A 19263-nucleotide genomic window follows, 5' to 3' on the forward strand; every position below is an offset into this window, starting at 1 on the left:
TTTCAGAGCATTCACATAAGGTTGGCGCCAGTGATGACATCTACAACGTTTCCAACCGATTTCTCATACACAAACAGCAGTTGACCGACGTTGCCTGGTGAAACGTTGTTGTGATGCCTCGTGTAAGTAGGAGAAATGTGTACCATCACGTTTCTGGCTTTGATAAAGGTCGAATTGTAGCCTATCGCGATTGCTGTTTACCGTATCGCGACATTGCTGCTCGCGTTGACCGAGATCCAATGACTTTTAGTAGAATATGAAAAGTCGGTGTGTTCAGGAGGGTAATACGGAACGCCGTGCTCGATCCCAACGACCTCGTATCACTAGCAGTCGAGATGACACGCATCTTATCCACATGGCTGTAACGGATCGTGCAGCCACGTCACGATCTCTGTGTCAACAGATGGGGACGTTTGCAAGACAACAACCATCTGCACGAACAGTTCGACGACGTTTGTAGCAGCATGAACTATCAGGTCGGAGACCATGATTGCGGTAACCCTTGACGCTGCATCACAGACAGGAGCCCCTGCGATGGTGCACTCATCGACGCACCTGGGTGCACGAATGGCAAAACGTCCTTTTTTCGGATGAATCCAGGTTATGTGTACAGCATCATGATGGCCAAATCCGTGTTTGGCGACATCGCGGTTAACGCACACTGGAAGCGTGTATTCGTCATCGCCATACTGGCGCAACATCCTGGCTTAAATGGCTCTGAGCACTATGGGACTTAACTGCTGTGGTCATCAGTCTCCTAGAACTTAGAACTACTTAAACCTAATTAACCTAAGGACACCACACACATCCATGCCCGAGGCAGGATACGAACCTGCGACCGTAGCGGTCGCGCGGTTCCAGACTGTAGCGCCCAGAACCGCTTGGCCACTCCGGCCGGCCGCATCACCCTGCGTGATGGTATGGGGTGCCATTGGTTACACGTCTCGGTCATCTGTTGTTCACATTGACGGCACTTCGAAAAGTGGACGCTACATTTCAGATGTGTTACGACCCGTGACTCTGCCCTTCATTCGATCCCTCCGAAACCCTACATTTCAGCAGGATAATGCACGACCGCATGTTACAGGTCCTGTACGGGCCTTTCTGGATACAGAAAATGTTCGACTGCTGCCCTATCCAGCAGATTCTCCAGATCTCTCACCAACTGAAAACATCTGGTCAATGGTGACCGAGCCATTGGCTCGTCATAATACGCCAGTCACTACTCTTGATGAACTGTGGTATCATGATGAAGCTGCATAGGCAGCTGTACCTGTACACACCATCCAAGCTCTGTATGACTCAATACAGAGGTGATTGTGCTGGGTACTGATTTCTCAGGATCTATGCACCCAAATTGTGTGAAAATGTAATCACATGTCAGTTCTAGTATAAAATATTTGTCCAATGAATACCCGTTTATGATCTGCATTTCTTCTTGGTGTAGCAACTTTAATGGCCAGTAGTGTAATAATAGTTTCTGTACAACATACTAATGTACACGTCCTGTGAAAATAAACGTCCTATCTCAAGTCGTTCAAGGCGTTCTGTTTTTTTCTGAATATGAGTGTAGAATATAGTTCATTGCCACGTGACTGCAGTATTCCTTAAATAACTTAATATATTACACTTAAGGTTTAAACATGGTTTATACAGAAAATACATGTGATATATAAAATACATTGATTGTAGCTTAACATAAAGAAGCGAATATACTTCTGCCTACACACAATAAGACGAATAATATACTATAAACAATCAACAATGTGTCGTGAGGGCGGAGCAGCCTCCGAATAAAATTTATTCGAGCCTTCTACTGTCAGGCGACATAACCTTATTACTGTCTTTGTATGAGATGTCACTGCTTCTGTTGGTGTTTTGTCTGTTACATGATTGTTACTGTCTGTTGTGTTGTTTGTGGTTCTGTTACGGCATGCAGTCATGTGTTGCTGTTTTTGGACCTTTACTGTTGATCCCTTCTGAGTCATGTACACTTGGTTTCCTCCAAGGTTTCAGAATCTGTGGTCGTGCTTGTGTCCTCCAATGTGGTTTTTTGTATTGTTTGTGCGTGTTTACGTCTCCTTCGGTACGGATTTTAACGCTTGTACTCTTCGTGCAGTGTGTCTGATACAATACCAGCTACGCTATGTATTGTGTTCCATTCATCGGGATTGCGTATTATTCTGGAACATTCATTTCAGCAATTCATACGGGCATTTTTGATCAGTTATTGTGTTTTCGTAATGATACGGCCAATAGCCGATCGCACTGAATCGCCGCTTCCGGTAAACAGGGAGGCGATCCTACGAAGGATCGAGTCTTCCTCGCGGATTACCGACGAGGGCTGGTGAGCCGACCTGTCTGAATGTAGTTTTTAGACGGTTTGCCATGTCCCGCAATGCAAACATTTAGAAAACGTTCGCACGCAGATTTACTCCAGACACAGACAGATAGGGCACACAGATTCAGTCCAGTTGGGTGTGGTTGAGTCAAGAAGAGCATCTGCTTACCAATTACATTGGTTACCGTAATATTGCCTCATGCCCTTCTCATAGAAACACGAGGAGGATTTCGTCGTAATGAGTTGTCGTAACTGACACTAAGCACTGGCCGTTACGTAACAGGCTATCATTATACCGAACGGAAGATCTAAAGGTCGAGGTCATTCTCATCGGCGATGCTGCGCGCCATGTGGAAAACAAGGCCATTTGGATGACTACTGTATTGGTCGAGGACTTTGACTGCACTCAGAGCCAGAACGATAAGCGTAACACGTGATGGCTGTCGCGTGAGATAAAAAAACAGCTTAGGTTTATTTTAACAGTTGATGGTCTCATCGCGACATCTGCACTGAATTTTGCCTACATGCCTAATACGAGCTTAACACGTAAATACCAGGTGATCGAGGAAAGTTTCGTCGTCAGTACTATATCGCAAAGAGAGGAGTACTATATCGCAAAGAGAGGACGTGGTTGACCATAGATCCTGATCCACAGACTGTGTATCATTTTCGAGTTGAATCAAAAATGGTTCAAATGGCTCTGAGCACTATGGAACTTAACGTCTAAGGTCATCAGTCCCATAGAACTTAGAACTACTTAAACCTAACTAACCTAAGGACAGCACACAACACCCAGTCATCACGAGGCAGAGAAAATCCCTGACCCCGCCGGGAATCGAAACCGACTTCAATCCCACCTTCTTCCATCTTCCGCACGTTTTCGATCCAGCGGAGCAGTATTATAATGAGAGGTTCTACGGAAGTTCCATAGGTCAACTGAACGATTATGAAATAGCGCAAATTTATTTCAAAACCCATCGGAGACGGTAAGCGCGATTCTTTAAGTGCATTGTGGAAAGTTTGTTAGCACATAAAGGGAGTGGTAATTGTGAAGTCTGCAGTACGTGATGCAGTTGCATGCAGTTATTAAACTTTTTGTCCAAAACTTTTCCGCCTTCATTATTTAGTTTATTTATTGCTTCATTTAGAATACCACGTAAGTGGTTCAAATGGCTCTGAGCGCTATGGCTCTAAGGTCATCAGTACCCTAGAACTTAGAGCTACTTAAACCTAACTAACCTAAGGACATCACACACATCCATGCCCGAGGCAGGATTCGAACCTGCGACCGTAGCAGTCGCGCGGTTTCTGACTGAAGCGTCTAGAACCGCTCGGCCACCGCAACCGACAAACAGTACGAGTTACTGGCTTTTTCATACAAATATCTGCCTTCACACACAATGCTAATTAACAATTTTTCCTAAAACGTCCATTTACCCTACTGGCCATTAAAATTGCTACACCAATAAGAAATGCAGATGATAAACGGATTTCATTGGACAAATGTATTATACTAGAACTGACATGTGATTACATTTTCAGCAATTTGGATGCATAGATCGTGAGAAATCAGTACCCAGAACAACCACCTCTGGCCGTAATAACGGCCTTGATACGCCTGGGCATTGAGTCAAACAGAGCTTGGATGGCGTGTCCAGGTACAGCTGCCCATGCAGCTTCAACACGATACCACAGTTCATCAACAGTAGTGACTGGCGTATTGTGGCGAGCCAGTTGCTCGGCCACCATTGACCAGACGTTTTCAATTACTGAGAGACATGGAGAATGTGCTGGCCAGGGCAGCAGTCGAACATTTTTTGTGCCCAGAAAGGCCCGTACATAAAGTGCAACATGCGGCCGTGCATGATCCTGCTGAAATGTAGGGTTTCGCAGGGATCGAATGAAGGGTAGAGACACGGGTTGTAACACATATAAAATGTAATGTCCACTGTTCAAAGAGCCGTCAATGCGAACAAGAGGTGAATGAGACGTGTAACCAATGGCACCCCATAACGTCACGCCGGGTGATACGCCAGAATATAACGATGACGAATACACGCTTCCAATGTGCGTTCACCGCGATGCCGCCAAACACGGATGCGACCATCAGGTTGCTGTAAATAGAACCAGGATTCATCCGAAAAAATGACGTTTTGCCATTCGTGCACCCAGGTTCGTCGTTGAGTACACCATCGCAGGCGCTCCTGTCTGTGATGCAGCGTCAAGGGTAACCGCAGCCATGGTCTCGGAGCTGATAATCCATGCTGCTGCAAACGTCGTCGAACTGTTCGTGCAGATGGTTGTTGTCTTACAAACGACCCCATCTGTTGACTCAGGGTTCGAGACGTGGCTGTACGATCCGTTACAGCCATGAGGATAAGATGCCTGTCATCTCGACTGCTAGTGATACGAGGCCGTTGGGATCCAGCACGGCGTTCCGTATTACCCTCCTGCACCCACCGTTTCCATATTCTGCTAACAGTCATTGGATCTCGACCAACGCGATCTGCAATGTCACGAGCCGATAAACCGTAATTGCGATAGGCTACAATCCGACCTTTATCAAAGTCGGAAACGTGATGGTACGCATTTCTCCTCCTTACACGAGGCATCACAACAACTTTTCGCCAAGTAACGCCGGTCAACTGCTGTTTGTGTACGAGAAATCGGTTGGAAACTTTCCTCATGTCAGCACGTCGTAGATGTCGCCATCGGCGCCAACCTTGCGTAAATGCTCTGAAAAGCTAATCATTTGCATATCACAGCATCTTCTTCCTGTCAGTTAAATTTCGCGTCCGTAGCACCTCATCTTCGTGGTCCAGCAATTTCAATTGCCAGTAGTGTACAATATCCAACTTTAGAGTGGAGCTTAGAATTACTAACACAGATTTCTTTTAAAAGGTGCCAAGACAGGATTGGCAATGGATATATCGATATGCATGGTATTGATATACATCAATATATTTATTCGAGGATAGATTCATATGCTGTCAATACATTAAATAACTCTCTTGATCAACGTATTCGAGTGACAAACCTAAAGAACTGTATATATAATGATAATCATTACAGATGTATCTTCAAAATTTTTTAAAAATATATTTACCACAGGTACAGCCAGGAATTCTGCACGTGAGCAGTACCGTGGCTCTCGTGCCATAGCTCTGTCTCCAGGCTGCATATTTCTCCCACAACCACACCATGCTGCCTGAGCGTGAAGAGGAGGATGTTGCGAATGCGCCACATTTAAATGGCAATGTAGTCCCAATGCATACGACTTGATTTCATATTTCATTTCTCTAGACAAAGTAGGTCACAATCAAAACAAGTTTTCAGTATGTATTTTATTATTTCGTTTGCGCGCTGAATTTTTATTTGGTACAGACTATTGGCATACTGACAGATGTTGTCAATTTCACAGATTTTTTCAGTCAGGTTTCCACGTAATCGCGATTTATTTAGTTTCATAACCGAAAAAAGCTTTCCACACACATGTGCCGAGAAATATTTTATCGTGTTTGCAACCTCATTACGGAACGGTGTTACTCTTCCAGGGAGAACAATGAAAGCCTCATGGAGAGTACTAACACAAAAGAATTTTGTCTTTTACACGGGAATTATACTGAAGATCAATAAGTATCATCTGTAGGTGAAAACAGCAGACGGTATCGAAAAGAGATGCGCAGAGGCCTCTAAATGTTTAGAAAACCATCCTTGTAATTCTTTCAAGGTCACAATGAATTTTTCAGACCTGGCATTTTCTTTAACACCAGTCAGCTGAAGGTAGTTGACGGTGTTCTTTGTTAGAATTTGTCCCTTTCAAATACGATTTTGTTTTTAAATTCATCTCTGTCAAATAAGAATATATTTTGTTTCTCACCTAGTAATGTCTCACTGTGGGCAGTGGGCAGTAAAGTTGATTTAAAAAGCAACGTTAGAAATCCAACCAGGATGTTCAAATTTTCCCTCCTGCTTTCTTTTTTCCTTCATAAATTCAACAATAGCGGGTATTAAATCGAAATGCGTTCCAGACGCGTGTCTTGGCTTTTCGAAGGTACTTTGCAATAATAAATAAAGTCTCCATACTCTTCGTCCAATTCCACCGAAAACTGTCGCCATTCACTGTGGAATAACGCGCGCAGTAATTTACTGTTCGTACCACCAATTTAACACGTGATCGATGCCTGCAAATTTAGCAAGTGTTTCTTGATGGACAGAACAATGAATCCTGTCTGTCGATCATTTTGCATATTCATCGTCAACTAAATTTTTCATTTCTTTCTGCATGGTGTGTTTCTTGATGCACATAGCAGTGAATCGCGTCTGTCGAACATCGTAATTGCTCTTTCCTCATCAACTAAATCCTTAATTTATTTCTGCATGGTGTTGTAACGTCGTTCTACAGCAAATTTGCGGCACCGTCGATTATGCAACTGTTTATTGCATAACAGATATTGAGAATTTTTATCTTTCTTTTCTGTTATTCCCATTCATTTTTTTAAAAATTCTGAAAGTAAGTCGCTAGACTTAATCATTTCGAGCAAAGAGCCACTGGACCTGAAAGCTCCTTTTATACCACGAACAAATAGCGAAGGGTAAACAACACTGACACGAAGATTCTGCCGAACTGAGAAAAATCGTAACGACCGACAAAAAGCCGCACCGCAATAAAAATGAAACGTCACAGTGACCGAGCATTTCCGAGGAGTGCCTAGCAAAACCGAGAGAGGCCGAGACTCATCCGTCGTGTGACCCGTACATCATGCTTGCACGCAGTTTGGCAAGCCTTTGACGACCCTGGTTTAGCACAACTTTTTAGTGCTTTAAGTTGCAGTCTCAAATAATTCCTCATTACACGTTTTTATAATTTGAACATAAATAAAATAATATCTTTGTTGTTGGTTTAATCGTAAATAAAAACGAAACCTTTGTCAGCTGTAAGGAATGTCACTGGATCGTATAGTATATTTATTTTGAATGTATCGAGAAGTATACACATCAAAAAATATTTTGCATTACATCGGCTCCGAAAGTTCCGGAACATGTACAGAAAATGGGAATAGAGATCAACATAAACATCACTTCCGCCATTTTTATTCCTCATGAAAACCGCACATTGCATGTTGTACCACCATAGTGCGAGACCTTCAGAGGTGGTGGTCCAGATTGCTGTACACACTGGTACCTCTAATATCCAGTACCACATCCTCTTGCATCGACGCAAGCTTGTATTAGTTGTGGCATACTATCCACAAGTTGATCAAGGCACTGTTGATTCAGATTGTCCCACTTCTCAACGGCGATTCGGCGTAGATCCCTCAAAGTGGTTGGTGGGTCATTCGTTCATAAAGAGCCCTTTTCAATGTATCACAGGCATGTTCGATAGGGTTCATGTCTGGAGAACATGCTGGCCTTTCTAGTCGAGCGATGTCGTTATCCTGAAGGAAGTCGCTCACAAGATGTGCACGATGGGGCGCGGATTGTCTTCCATGAAGGCGAATACCTCGCCAATACGCTGCCGATATGGTTGCACTATCGGTGTCGTACAGCCGTTACGGCGCCTTCCATGATTACTAGCGGCATACGTCGACCCCACATAACGCCACCCGAAAACAGCATGGGACCTCCACCTAGCTGCACTAGATGGACAGTCTGTCTAAGGCGTTCAGCCTGACTGGGTTGCCTCCAAACACGTCTCCGACAATTGTCTGGTTGAATGCACATGCGACACTCATCGGAGAAGAGAACGCGACGCCAATCCTGAGCGGTCCATTCGGCATGTTGTTGGGCCCATCTGTACCGCGCTGCACGGTGTCATGATTGCTAAGATGGACCTCCGCTTGGACGTCGGGAGTAAAGTTGCGCATCATGCAGCCTATTGCGTACAGTTTGAGTCGTAACACGACGTCCTGTGGCTGCACGAAAAGCATTATTCAACGTGGTGGCGATGCTGTCGGGGTTCGTCCGAGCCATAATCCGTAGGTAGCGCTCATCCACTAGAGTATCAGCCCTTGGGCGGATTGAGCGAGACATGTCATCGACAGTTACTTTCTTCTGTATCTCCTCCATGTCCGAATAACATAGCTTTGGTTCACTCCGAGACGCCTGGACACTTCCCTTGTTGAGAGCCCTTCCTGGCACAAAATAACAACACGGACGCGATCGAACAGCGGTATTGATTTTTCGGACGTTGTAGAAATGTTCTTGTGGTAGTCTGCTTTCGCTTCGTCATTTGAAATTAGCAAGCCTATAGAGTACATTTGCATAGATAGGTGTGGCGTTGTGCCAAACACGTGAGGCAGCTAGTGCAATTGTAGTGTCACAGAATAAACAGAAACAATGGGACAACAGAATAAAGAAACAATTGCATCACGAGTGTGGAATTACTAACGGTAATAATAATAATAATAATAATAATAATAATAATAATAATAATAATAATAATAATAATTATTATTATTATTATTGACTGCAGATAGCGGCGCCGCATACATTAGATATATTATTTTCTTTATGTTTACTACTGTTAGTTTTATTCTGTGTATTATTATTATCATTACTTCCGCACGTGTGATGCAATTATTTCTGTATTTTTCTGTCCTGATTGTACACTCCTGGAAATGGAAAAAAGAACACATTGACACCGGTGTGTCAGACCCACCATACTTGCTCCGGACACTGCGAGAGGGCTGTACAAGCAATGATCACACGCACGGCACAGCGGACACACAGAGCCAACACCCGGCATCATGGTGTGGGGAGCGATCTCCTACACTGGCCGTACACCTCTGGTGATCGTCGAGGGGACACTAAATAGTGCACGGTACATCCAAACCGTCATCGAACCCATCGTTCTACCATTCCTAGACCGGCAAGGGAACTTGCTGTTCCAACAGGACAATGCACATCCGCATGTATCCGTGCCACCCAACGTGCTCTAGAAGGTGTAAGTCAACTACCCTGGCCAGCAAGATCTCCGGATCTGTCCCCCATTGAGCATGTTTGGGACTGGATGAAGCGTCGTCTCACGCGGTCTGCACGTCCAGCACGAACGCTGGTCCAACTGAGGCGCCAGGTGGAAATGGCACGGCAAGCCGTTCCACAGGACTACATCCAGCATCTCTACGATCGTCTCCATGGGAGAATAGCAGCCTGCATTGCTGCGAAAGGTGGATATACACTGTACTAGTGCCGACATTGTGCATGCTCTGTTGCCTGTGTCTATGTGCCTGTGGTTCTGTCAGTGTGATCATGTGATGTATCTGACCCCAGGAATGTGTCAATAAAGTTTCCCCTTCCTGGGACAATGAATTCACGGTGTTCTTATTTCAATTTCCAGGAGTGTATATTCTGTAAAATTACAAATGTACTCTATAGATTTACTACTTTCAAAGAAAGAATGCGAAAGCAGACTGCCAAGAGAACATTGCCGTAAACTCCAAACAGCTGTTTTACATGTCAGGAAAATGTCCCAGATAACACTTTCACACATAGTAAAAAAGAATTGCCATAATTGGGATTTGAACCCCGGACCCTTCGGAGAACGAGCATGCGCGCTATCAACTCTCTCACGGCAAAGACAAATAAGAAAGCTCACAGATATGCTTTTCATGTGCTCTGGTAGTTCTGGTGTTACTTTTAATTAACGTTTACGTCCTTGTGCTGGACGACAGCCCATAGTACGAACTAAATGGGAGTTTTGGTTGATACTCTGTTGACGTACAACGTTTGGTCCAAATCTGAGTGTCTGACATCTGGATGTGTGGGTGTCGATGACGAGGCACATATTTATTTGTCTGGAAGCGGAATAAACAAAACATGAGCTATTCCAGTAGCACGAGCCCTCGGATTTCAGCTACGCTACAGATCAATTTATATAAACAAACTTTATTAATGAAAATATACAGTACAATCACCAACAAACGTTACATATTCACATACACCTTTGCCTTTAACCCAAATAAATACAGATTCGTTTACAGATATTTTCCTCCGGTTACAAGTATATAATGACAAAGCAGATGGAGAAACATAGGCTGATTTACCAAAATCCTTATTAGCCAATTCAGAAATATGGTAAGTGCGAAATGCAATAACGTCTCTATCTACAAAACTTTCAAGTCCACCAACACTTGGTACTCCTGTACCACCACGAACAATGGCAACGGTAAACCACCCGTTACCATGACCAAACGAATCGTTTATATCTAAACTAAAATTAAGTCTACAACTGACGAAAACAGCAGGACCATCCAGCAGAGCTTGTGCAGCGACGGACTTAACTGGAATACGGTTCTTCTTGTCTCCAGCTGTTGTAGCGAATTCGATGTTCTCGATGGTCTTGTAGACTGTTTGTTTAGAACGGCGGCGATATCTTCTGTACAGTACAATCGCCAACAAACTTTACATATTCACATACACCTTTGCCTTTAACCCAAATAAATACAGATTCGTTTATGGATATTTTCCTCCTGTTACGGGTATACAATGACAAAGAAGAAGCAGAAACATATGCTGATTTACCAAAATCCTTATTAGCCAATTCAGAAATATGGTATGTGCGAAAAGCAATAATGTCTCTGTCAATATTTTCATAAATAAAATTTTATTTTAAATTGATTTGTAGCGTAGCTGAGAACCGGACATGGGTACATCTAGAACCGGGGGGCTCAAGGAGGCAACAGCATGTTCCGTCATAAAGGCGGCTGACGCAACCCGCTTAGCATCTTACGTAATCTTGGCAGCGCGCCTTGCTGGCGCACAGCGTACGTCAATGACTCTTCTTGCGCGAACATTTTCCCGACTGTCTCATCTCTTCGAGGGGCGATCTTCAGTGGCCAGCACGCTCGCCAGATTTAACCTCATGCGACTTTTTCTTATGTGGCTGTTTTGAATCCGTGTGTACCAATCCTGCATGGATCCTGGGCCAGCTGCGGAACAATATTCATGCTGCTATTACCAAAACACCCAGAGACATGCTGGATGAAGTGGACTGAAACTTCTGATTTAGATTCTCCAAATGGACTGAGCAGAACGAAGCCCACGTTCAAGCTATCGTCTTCAAAACCCGGTGAAATAAAACTTGAAACGAATCTTTAAATAAAGAAAGAAAATTACTTGGCCGTCTCCAATATTTTCTGTTTTATAATTTTTTTAAACAATAAGGAAGTTCCTGTGCCATACCTAGTATCACGTGGTCATTTCTGCTCATTTCGAAATTGCATAATATGAGTCTCTGTGAAAATAAGACTAAACCTTTGTTGTGAACTGGTCGTCCAGCTGTCATCTGAGCTCTTTCTGATAAAACTGAGTTTGGGTCCTTTTTAAAGTCACTCTTAAATTGTTTGTGTAGGCTAAGAATAGAACTAGATATCAGTAATGACCCTTATGGTACCCCACACCATACATTACCCAGTTCTGACTTGGGTTGTACTCCTTAGGTGAAGTTTGTCAATGTGACTGCTACCTATCCCGTAGGAACACACAAGTGAAATGCCATTTATGGTAAAACATTTTAGTTAGTTAAGTACACTTTTGTGGTCTACATATTCTGTACTTTCATTATCGAATCATTTGAAACAAAAGTTTGCTTAGATATTGTCTTCTTTATCTCAGTTTGAAAATATGGCTTGGTAAGAAAAAAATTGCTATTAAACAAGGTCTGGATCGCTTCATATAGAAATAACATGCACTGTTTGAGGGAATAGCAGGAAAATGCTGATAGTTCACTTAGACAAGTTTATAGCACTCGAAGCACACTACCTTAAAACGATTTTTTTTAAAAACAAAATTGCTGATATTTTGCCACATTTTGCGAAATATTTTTTTGTTGAACATTGTCCTGTGGAATATCATGGTACAGAAAACGTATTTTTTATTTCACAAATATATTGAGTGAAGTGGACCTTTCGTGTTGAAATGTCATATTGTGGTTTTCTCTAGTCATTATCATTTTATTACTAAGTAAAAGAAAACTTTCTATTTTTAAAATATCATTGTAGTATACTTGCACATCAGTTTTGTTAATGTAAGCCTACACAAAAACAAAAGTAAAAAGAATGTATGCCAAATTATATATCATTTGTGATTCAATTATTTTTGTTACTCTAAAATTCCCTTTCAGTTTCATGAGAACGTTTTTTCAGGACAAATCTTCCGAAAGAGGTCATGGGATTCCCAGATTTTCCTATTCCACACAGAGAAGAATCTTACCTACCAGCAAAGGACATTCTCCAGTTCTTAAACGACTATGCCGATCATTTTGGACTGAGGAAGCACATAAAAGTACGTATAATTTGTCACTGCTTCAGTACTGCTTAATGGAAGCATGGACTTCTTCGTTAACAGTGGATCTTAATGGTGATGTAAAGACCAAGAGTTCTGTATTCAATCGCCATTTGAATATTTTAAAACAATAGCTCCCGCTAAACAGCTGTATAAGTTCGCACAAACTATTCGAGGGAATTGTAAGTATAGTAACATGAAAATGATGTTTCAGAATACATTTAGATGTTGCCCTCTTTTGTTTGTATGATCATTCGAATCTTATCGTTAGCTGTCTACGTACGATGGACTGCTTCGTGTGTTGAGAATAGCCAAAGGAATGTTCGGCCTCAACAACTGAATTACATAGTTTATTCACCGTACTATACTTTGAAGGCAAATGTGGCAAGAGGAATACTTCATAGCCAATTTTTGGAACAAGATGTGTCCTATACATGGTGATTCAGCTACGTTGTTCGCCTCAAATTCCGTCTGGAATCATTTAAGACAAAGGAAGCCAAGAATTTGGTCGCACTCGATGCCCTGGCACGAGTGCCACAGCACTCAGCCTCGGTGCACATTTGCCCCACCGCCACGCCACCCTGTCTGAGCGTGTGGAGGGGTAAAAGGGGAAATTGCGAACGCGGAACATTTAAAACGGCAGTGCAGTCGCACTGTGTGTAACTTGGTTTTACATATCACGTATCTCAACAACACAAATGACAAACAAAACCCGTTTTAAGTATTATTTAATAATTATTAATTTAATAATTATTTAACAATAATGAAGACATAACTGTTATCTGGCACAAACTGTTGTCACAAGGACAAACACAGATAACGTCACAAATTTTCCCCTCATGTTGTTAAGCTATTGTGACTTATTTAGTATGCAATCGAAAAAGGTCTTTCTCACAAATACGTCGATCGAAATATTATAGCACGTTTGAAACTTCATAATGGAGATATGGAAACTCTAGAAACTCTACCTGAGTAAAAGCAATGTAGACGTCCTGGACATTTTTAACGTAAGAGGATTTGTCATTTAAACGGTGATTACCCAGCAGCTCAGCCAGTTACATTTGCATGCTCACAGGGGCAATTTCAACTGAAACAGACAACTGTCTCGGAAACAGCTCGAAAATAGATATGACACGAAGTGTCCTCTGGACGTTTGAGAGTCTATCCTTATAATTATTTCAAGGGCACAACCTCACGTTTTCTATAAAGACAGCGAGGTTAGGGAAATGGACTGTTTATACAAGAATGTGTCCCTGCTACAACACTATTCAGATGCAATATACTAACATTATTTTTCATTGTGCTTTTATGTGAATCTTGTGATATACTAACACTGTTTTTCACTGTACTGTTATGAAAATCTTGCTATATTTTCACATCTCTAGTACCTGCCTGTCTGAACTTCTCACTAAGCTTAATTTCAATGAATGTAGGTTGATTGGACACAGATCTTAGCCTACACAGTACTCCCATGAGTTTCAGTGTCCCCCCTTAAAGATTTTGCTATCATCCCAGTCACTTTACCCTTCCTTTTCCTATTGAAATGCAGACCGTGTCTTCTGAAGTCCCACCTACCAATGCTATCAACAGGAACCAATCCTATGCCTGACAAAGCAGCCGCCCGAAGCAGCTGATCTAGCTCCATGTTGACTCTCCTGACAGAGCTGCTCAATTGGAGCCGATCATACCGCATGAAAGAAGGAACCAAGCCAGCATTTGTATAGTTTGTTGCAGATGCTATTTTTACCAGGTCGCACTCAATATTGTTGCCGTGGTCCTATCAATACTGTTTCCCACTCCACCGACTACCACAACATGATCCTGCTTTGTAAAACCCTTGCACAATGGTTCTATATCCTCTATCACTTGCCTAAGACTTGCACTGTGCTTGAAAATACTTGTGACCTGGTACCTGTCACCTAATTTTTCCTGCAAGATCTGGCCCACTCCTACATAACAACAGAACTTTCCTCCTACATTTTACTTTTTTTGCAACAGTTGGTTTCCTAGTGAGAGTCTGTTGAGTGCTGAGTACACTTAAATCTACTTGAGCCTCTTCCTTAGCTGATTTAGGTAGCAAGACAAATCTATTGTTTGTGCCAATGATGAAACTGTCAGACACTGTTCTCTTTCTGTGGCCCCTGTTCCTCGCTACCACTTCCCACCTGTCTTTACCCTTCTCCCCCCTTAACCTCAACAGTTCTTCTCTAGCACTATCCAGTTCAGCCTGAAGAGCTCTTATCTTCCATTTCTGTTCCGCTATTTTCCTATCCCTCGAACATAATCTGCAATACTATGGAAGTGATCCATTTACTTCCTCGATTCCCATTCCACTACATTCACCCTAATGTAAACATCTGCCACAACAACTGCACAGAATCCCAGAACTGACTTTCCTATGGCAACTCAAACACTTCTCGCTCTTGTTGTTTACAATACTTTTACAAAATTTATCTAGGCAATAACAATAATATTCTAGTAACTACAGACCACAAATGTCACTAAAATTATGTGGAACACTAATATACGTTTATACTATTAATATAGTAACTTAAGGCAGTTAAACTAACGTTAAAAATCAAAACTTGTAAACCTGAAAAAATTGGCCAACGATTGTGTATGCGCGATACGTACTTTACGCGCTTTGAAGGGAAATAAAAAATAGAACTTACAAACTTGAATTCCCCAAGTAGATACGGCACTACTAAATATATGTGTAATGAAAACAACCTAAATTCTTCACTTAATACTTAAAGAAATGTCTTAAATTTGTATTTAAATCTACGTCTAAACAACGTGGAAACCGGCCCTTAGGTTATGTTTTTGTTTTTTAGAGAAATACTTGGAAACGAGTAAAACCTTCAATAGATAATATAAAACAGACTCTAACTTCGTTACGGTGTAATATTACCTAAATTGACTGTTATTATAGAATTAATTACTTACGTCCACGAGCTTAATATTCAAGCGTGTGCGATTGACGCCAGTGCTGCCAACACTGTTTCGGTTTGCCGACTGCGAATTTTCAATCTTTTTCGGTTGTTTCCATTCTGTGTATGAGTTTGTATTTTATTTTGTGTTGTGCGATAATTCGTTTAGAGTGTTTAATAGTGTTTTGTTACACAGTCCTGCTTGGTCATTGATAAAATTTATGCCCTGTGTAATAGCCTCTTGGATGTGGTAATGTTATTCTGTTGTTAAAAATCGGTACAGATGGTTACTGTGTTTTAGGATTTGGAAGTCTGTTTCTATGCCACTTTGGCGGTGGTTTATTTTGATGAAGTGATATACAAATGTGGAATGTGTGGTGTCACTCTTCAGGTCTCTTATACACTCCAGGAAATTGAAATAAGAACACCCTGAATTCATTGTCCCAGGAAGGGGAAACTTTATTGACACATTCCTGGGGTCAGATACATCACATGATCACACTGACAGAACGACAGGCACATAGACACAGCCAACAGAGCATGCACAATGTCGGCACTAGTACAGTGTATATCCACCTTTGGCAGCAATGCAGGCTGCTATTCTCACATGGAGACGATCGTAGAGATGATGGATGTAGTCCTGTGGAACGGCTTGCCATGCCATTTCCACCTGGCGCCTCAGTTGGACCAGCGTTCATGCTGGACGTGCAGACCGCGTGAGACGACGCTTCATCCAGTCCCAAACATGCTCAATGGGGGACAGATCCGGAGATCTTGCTGGCCAGGGTAGTTGACTTACACCTTCTAGAGCACGTTGGGTGGCACGGGATACATGCGGACGTGCATTGTCCTGTTGGAACAGCAAGTTCCCTTGCCGGTCTAGGAATGGTAGAACGATGGGTTCGTGCACTATTCAGTGTCCCCTCGACGATCACCAGAGGTGTACGGCCAGTGTAGGAGATCGCTCCCCACACCATGATGCCGGGTGTTGGCCCTGTGTGCCTCGGTCGTATGCAGTCCTGATTGTGGCACTCACCTGCACGGCGCCAAACACGCATACGACCATCATTGGCACCAAGGCAGAAGCGACTCTCATCGCTGAAGACGACACATCTCCATTCGTCCCTCCATTCACGCCTGTCGCGACACCACTGGAGGCGGGCTGTACGATGTTGGGGCGTGAGCGGAAGACGGCCTAACGGTGTGCGAGACCGTAGCCCAGCTTCATGGAGACGGTTGCGAATGGTCCTCGCCGATACCCCAGGAGCAACAGTGTCCCTAATTTGCTGGGAAGTGGCGGTGCGGTCCCCTACGGCACTGCGTAGGATCCTACGGTCTTGGCGTGCATCCGTGCGTCGCTGCGGTCCGGTCCCAGGTCGACGGGCACGTGCACCTTCCGCCGACCACTGGCGACAACATCGAGTACTGTGGAAACCTCACGCTCCACGTGTTGAGCAATTCGGCGGTACGTCCACCCGGCCTCCCGCATGCCCACTATACGCCCTCGCTCAAAGTCCGTCAACTGCACATACGATTCACGTCCATGCTGTCGCGGCATGCTACCAGTGTTAAAGACTGCGATGGAGCTCCGTATGCCACGGCAAACTGGCTGACACTGACGGCGGCGGTGCACAAATGCTGCGCAGCTAGCGCCATTCGACGCCCAACACCGCGGTTCCTGGTGTGTCCGCTGTGCCGTGCGTGTGATCATTGCTTGTACAGCCCTCTCCCAGTGTCCGGAGCAAGTATGGTGGGTCTGACACACCGGTGTCAATGTGTTCTTTTTTTCCATTCCCAGGAGTGTATTTCAGGAAAAAATAGAAAAAAAAAACAACTGAGGATGTCAGGCATGTGGCGAAAAATGTTTGGATTATAAAAGAAAGCAATAATTTGTGTACTTGGAAAACGGCGGACGATATTACGTTAGCAAATGGTTCAAATGGCTCTGAGCACTATGGGACTCAACTGCTGTGGTCATTAGTCCCCTAGAACTTAGAACTACTTAAACCTAACTAACCTAAGGGCATCACACACATCCATGCCCGAGGCAGGATTCGAACCTGCGACCGTAGCAGTCGCACGGTTCCGGACTGCGCGCCTAGAACCGCGAGACCACCGCGGCCGGCTTACGTTAGCAGTAGTCGAGTTTTCTAATGACAGACTAGCAATTGTAGTACAGTAGTAGTAGTGGTATTTGTTCTAATTATTTTAGTAATAGGAATAAAATAAATGCTGTAGTCGTTATTTTTATTTTAACAATAATAACAGTCATAAAACTACATGTAAAAGATGTAAGAACATAACCAAAACCGAGGAAAAGGCACTGGAGTGGAAACTGCTATGCCATAGAAGACTCTTCTGAGCGTACTCTACATATCCTGCAAGACTTTGAGAGTGGTAGATCCAGGTGTAAAAAGAAATGAAGTAGACTTATTATGAAAAACACCACAGATTCACAATAAGTGTGAATGTAGAACTTAAACACAACAGACTAAAAACGTGGTGTGCTAACGTGTTGAGTAATTGTTATATTAAAATGCGATGGATGTAATAGTTAATAAAATGGATGAAGCTTATGATTTGACTAACAAGAAATGCATAGCAAAAAAACTATAACATTGTACCACAATGGTAAAATCAAATTGTTTTTATGAATGTGAATGCTTAACGACGAACATTAAGCTGGACTGGAGAGAGATACTTGCAAGTCATATTATTAGAAAAATGTACAAATTACAGAGGGTGTGAAAATGAGAAGAAACGAGGAGACCTGCGGAAAAATACAGATAATATCACAAGTAACGAAAAGGCAAAGATTAATCTTCCTTGGACACCTCTGTCGAATGGATGAGGACATGCTGATGAAATAAATATCACAGTATTTTTCAATAAAGAAATCGACAAAAGCGTGGACTACAGAAATAAGAAAGGGACTAGAAATAAAAAAATCAAAGAATGGGAAATAACAGATAGAAAACTTTTTAAGAATGCATTACAAAATTTAGAAGGCTTTCAAAGCATAAGAAACCAAGAATTCGAGAACAACGTGAACAGAATAAAGGAAATGATAGCAAAGGGAAAAGATGAAGGAGTGCTGGAGAAATTCGAAATAACAACAAAGAAAGAACAGGAACTGGAGTTGTTACGTGATCCTAGTTGGCCAATTCGAAGATAAAACGAAGTTAATCGCAATGGTTTGTGAGAAGTTAATCCAGAGTTACGACTTCAATACTACAAGTTGCAGATTTAAACCGTGCTCATTGCCTCAGTGCATTAACTATTCGGAAGCGAATTCCATCTGTCGTTTGCAAGAGACTTCCCTGGTCGATGTTGCGGCTGCTGCTATACATCTGAATTTTTATAGCCGTCCTACATAAGCGGGTGCGATACTCCCTTACACAATCGAATACCTGTGTGTTATTAAACTTTACGAGAAGATCAGGAGCGCTGGTTCACGTGTTCGCAAAAGACGTGAGATGTGGCAGACATCATTTTGGAACCTCGGTTTTCCTTTACTCTAGTATTCGAGAATATTAAGCGTTCTGGGATCCCGTAGTGCTGGTTCGTGTAAATGGGCTGATTGCTCAATTACAGATACACGAACGTAACTCACAGATCTTAACAGATCAATGATTTTCTTTGGAAATGATAAAATTCAAATTTTGAGATAACCATTGTGGAACGTTTGACATTTTCGTGGTTAAGATG

The 19263-nt window shown here is 42.7% G+C and overlaps 1 protein-coding gene across 1 annotated transcript in view; it reads left to right on the top strand.

Moving 5' to 3' along the window:
- LOC126272888 (uncharacterized) overlaps positions 1-19263 on the top strand; it is a 123643-nt gene that overhangs the window by 39501 nt on the left and 64879 nt on the right. Inside the window, exon 2 of the mRNA XM_049976143.1 lies at positions 12487-12625. Within this exon, the coding sequence (XP_049832100.1) occupies positions 12487-12625 (139 nt within the window). The remainder of the gene's footprint in view (positions 1-12486; positions 12626-19263) is intronic.

Source organism: Schistocerca gregaria, chromosome 5 (assembly GCF_023897955.1).
Source record: "Schistocerca gregaria isolate iqSchGreg1 chromosome 5, iqSchGreg1.2, whole genome shotgun sequence".
In the NCBI taxonomy this organism is placed as follows: Eukaryota; Metazoa; Arthropoda; class Insecta; order Orthoptera; family Acrididae; genus Schistocerca; species Schistocerca gregaria.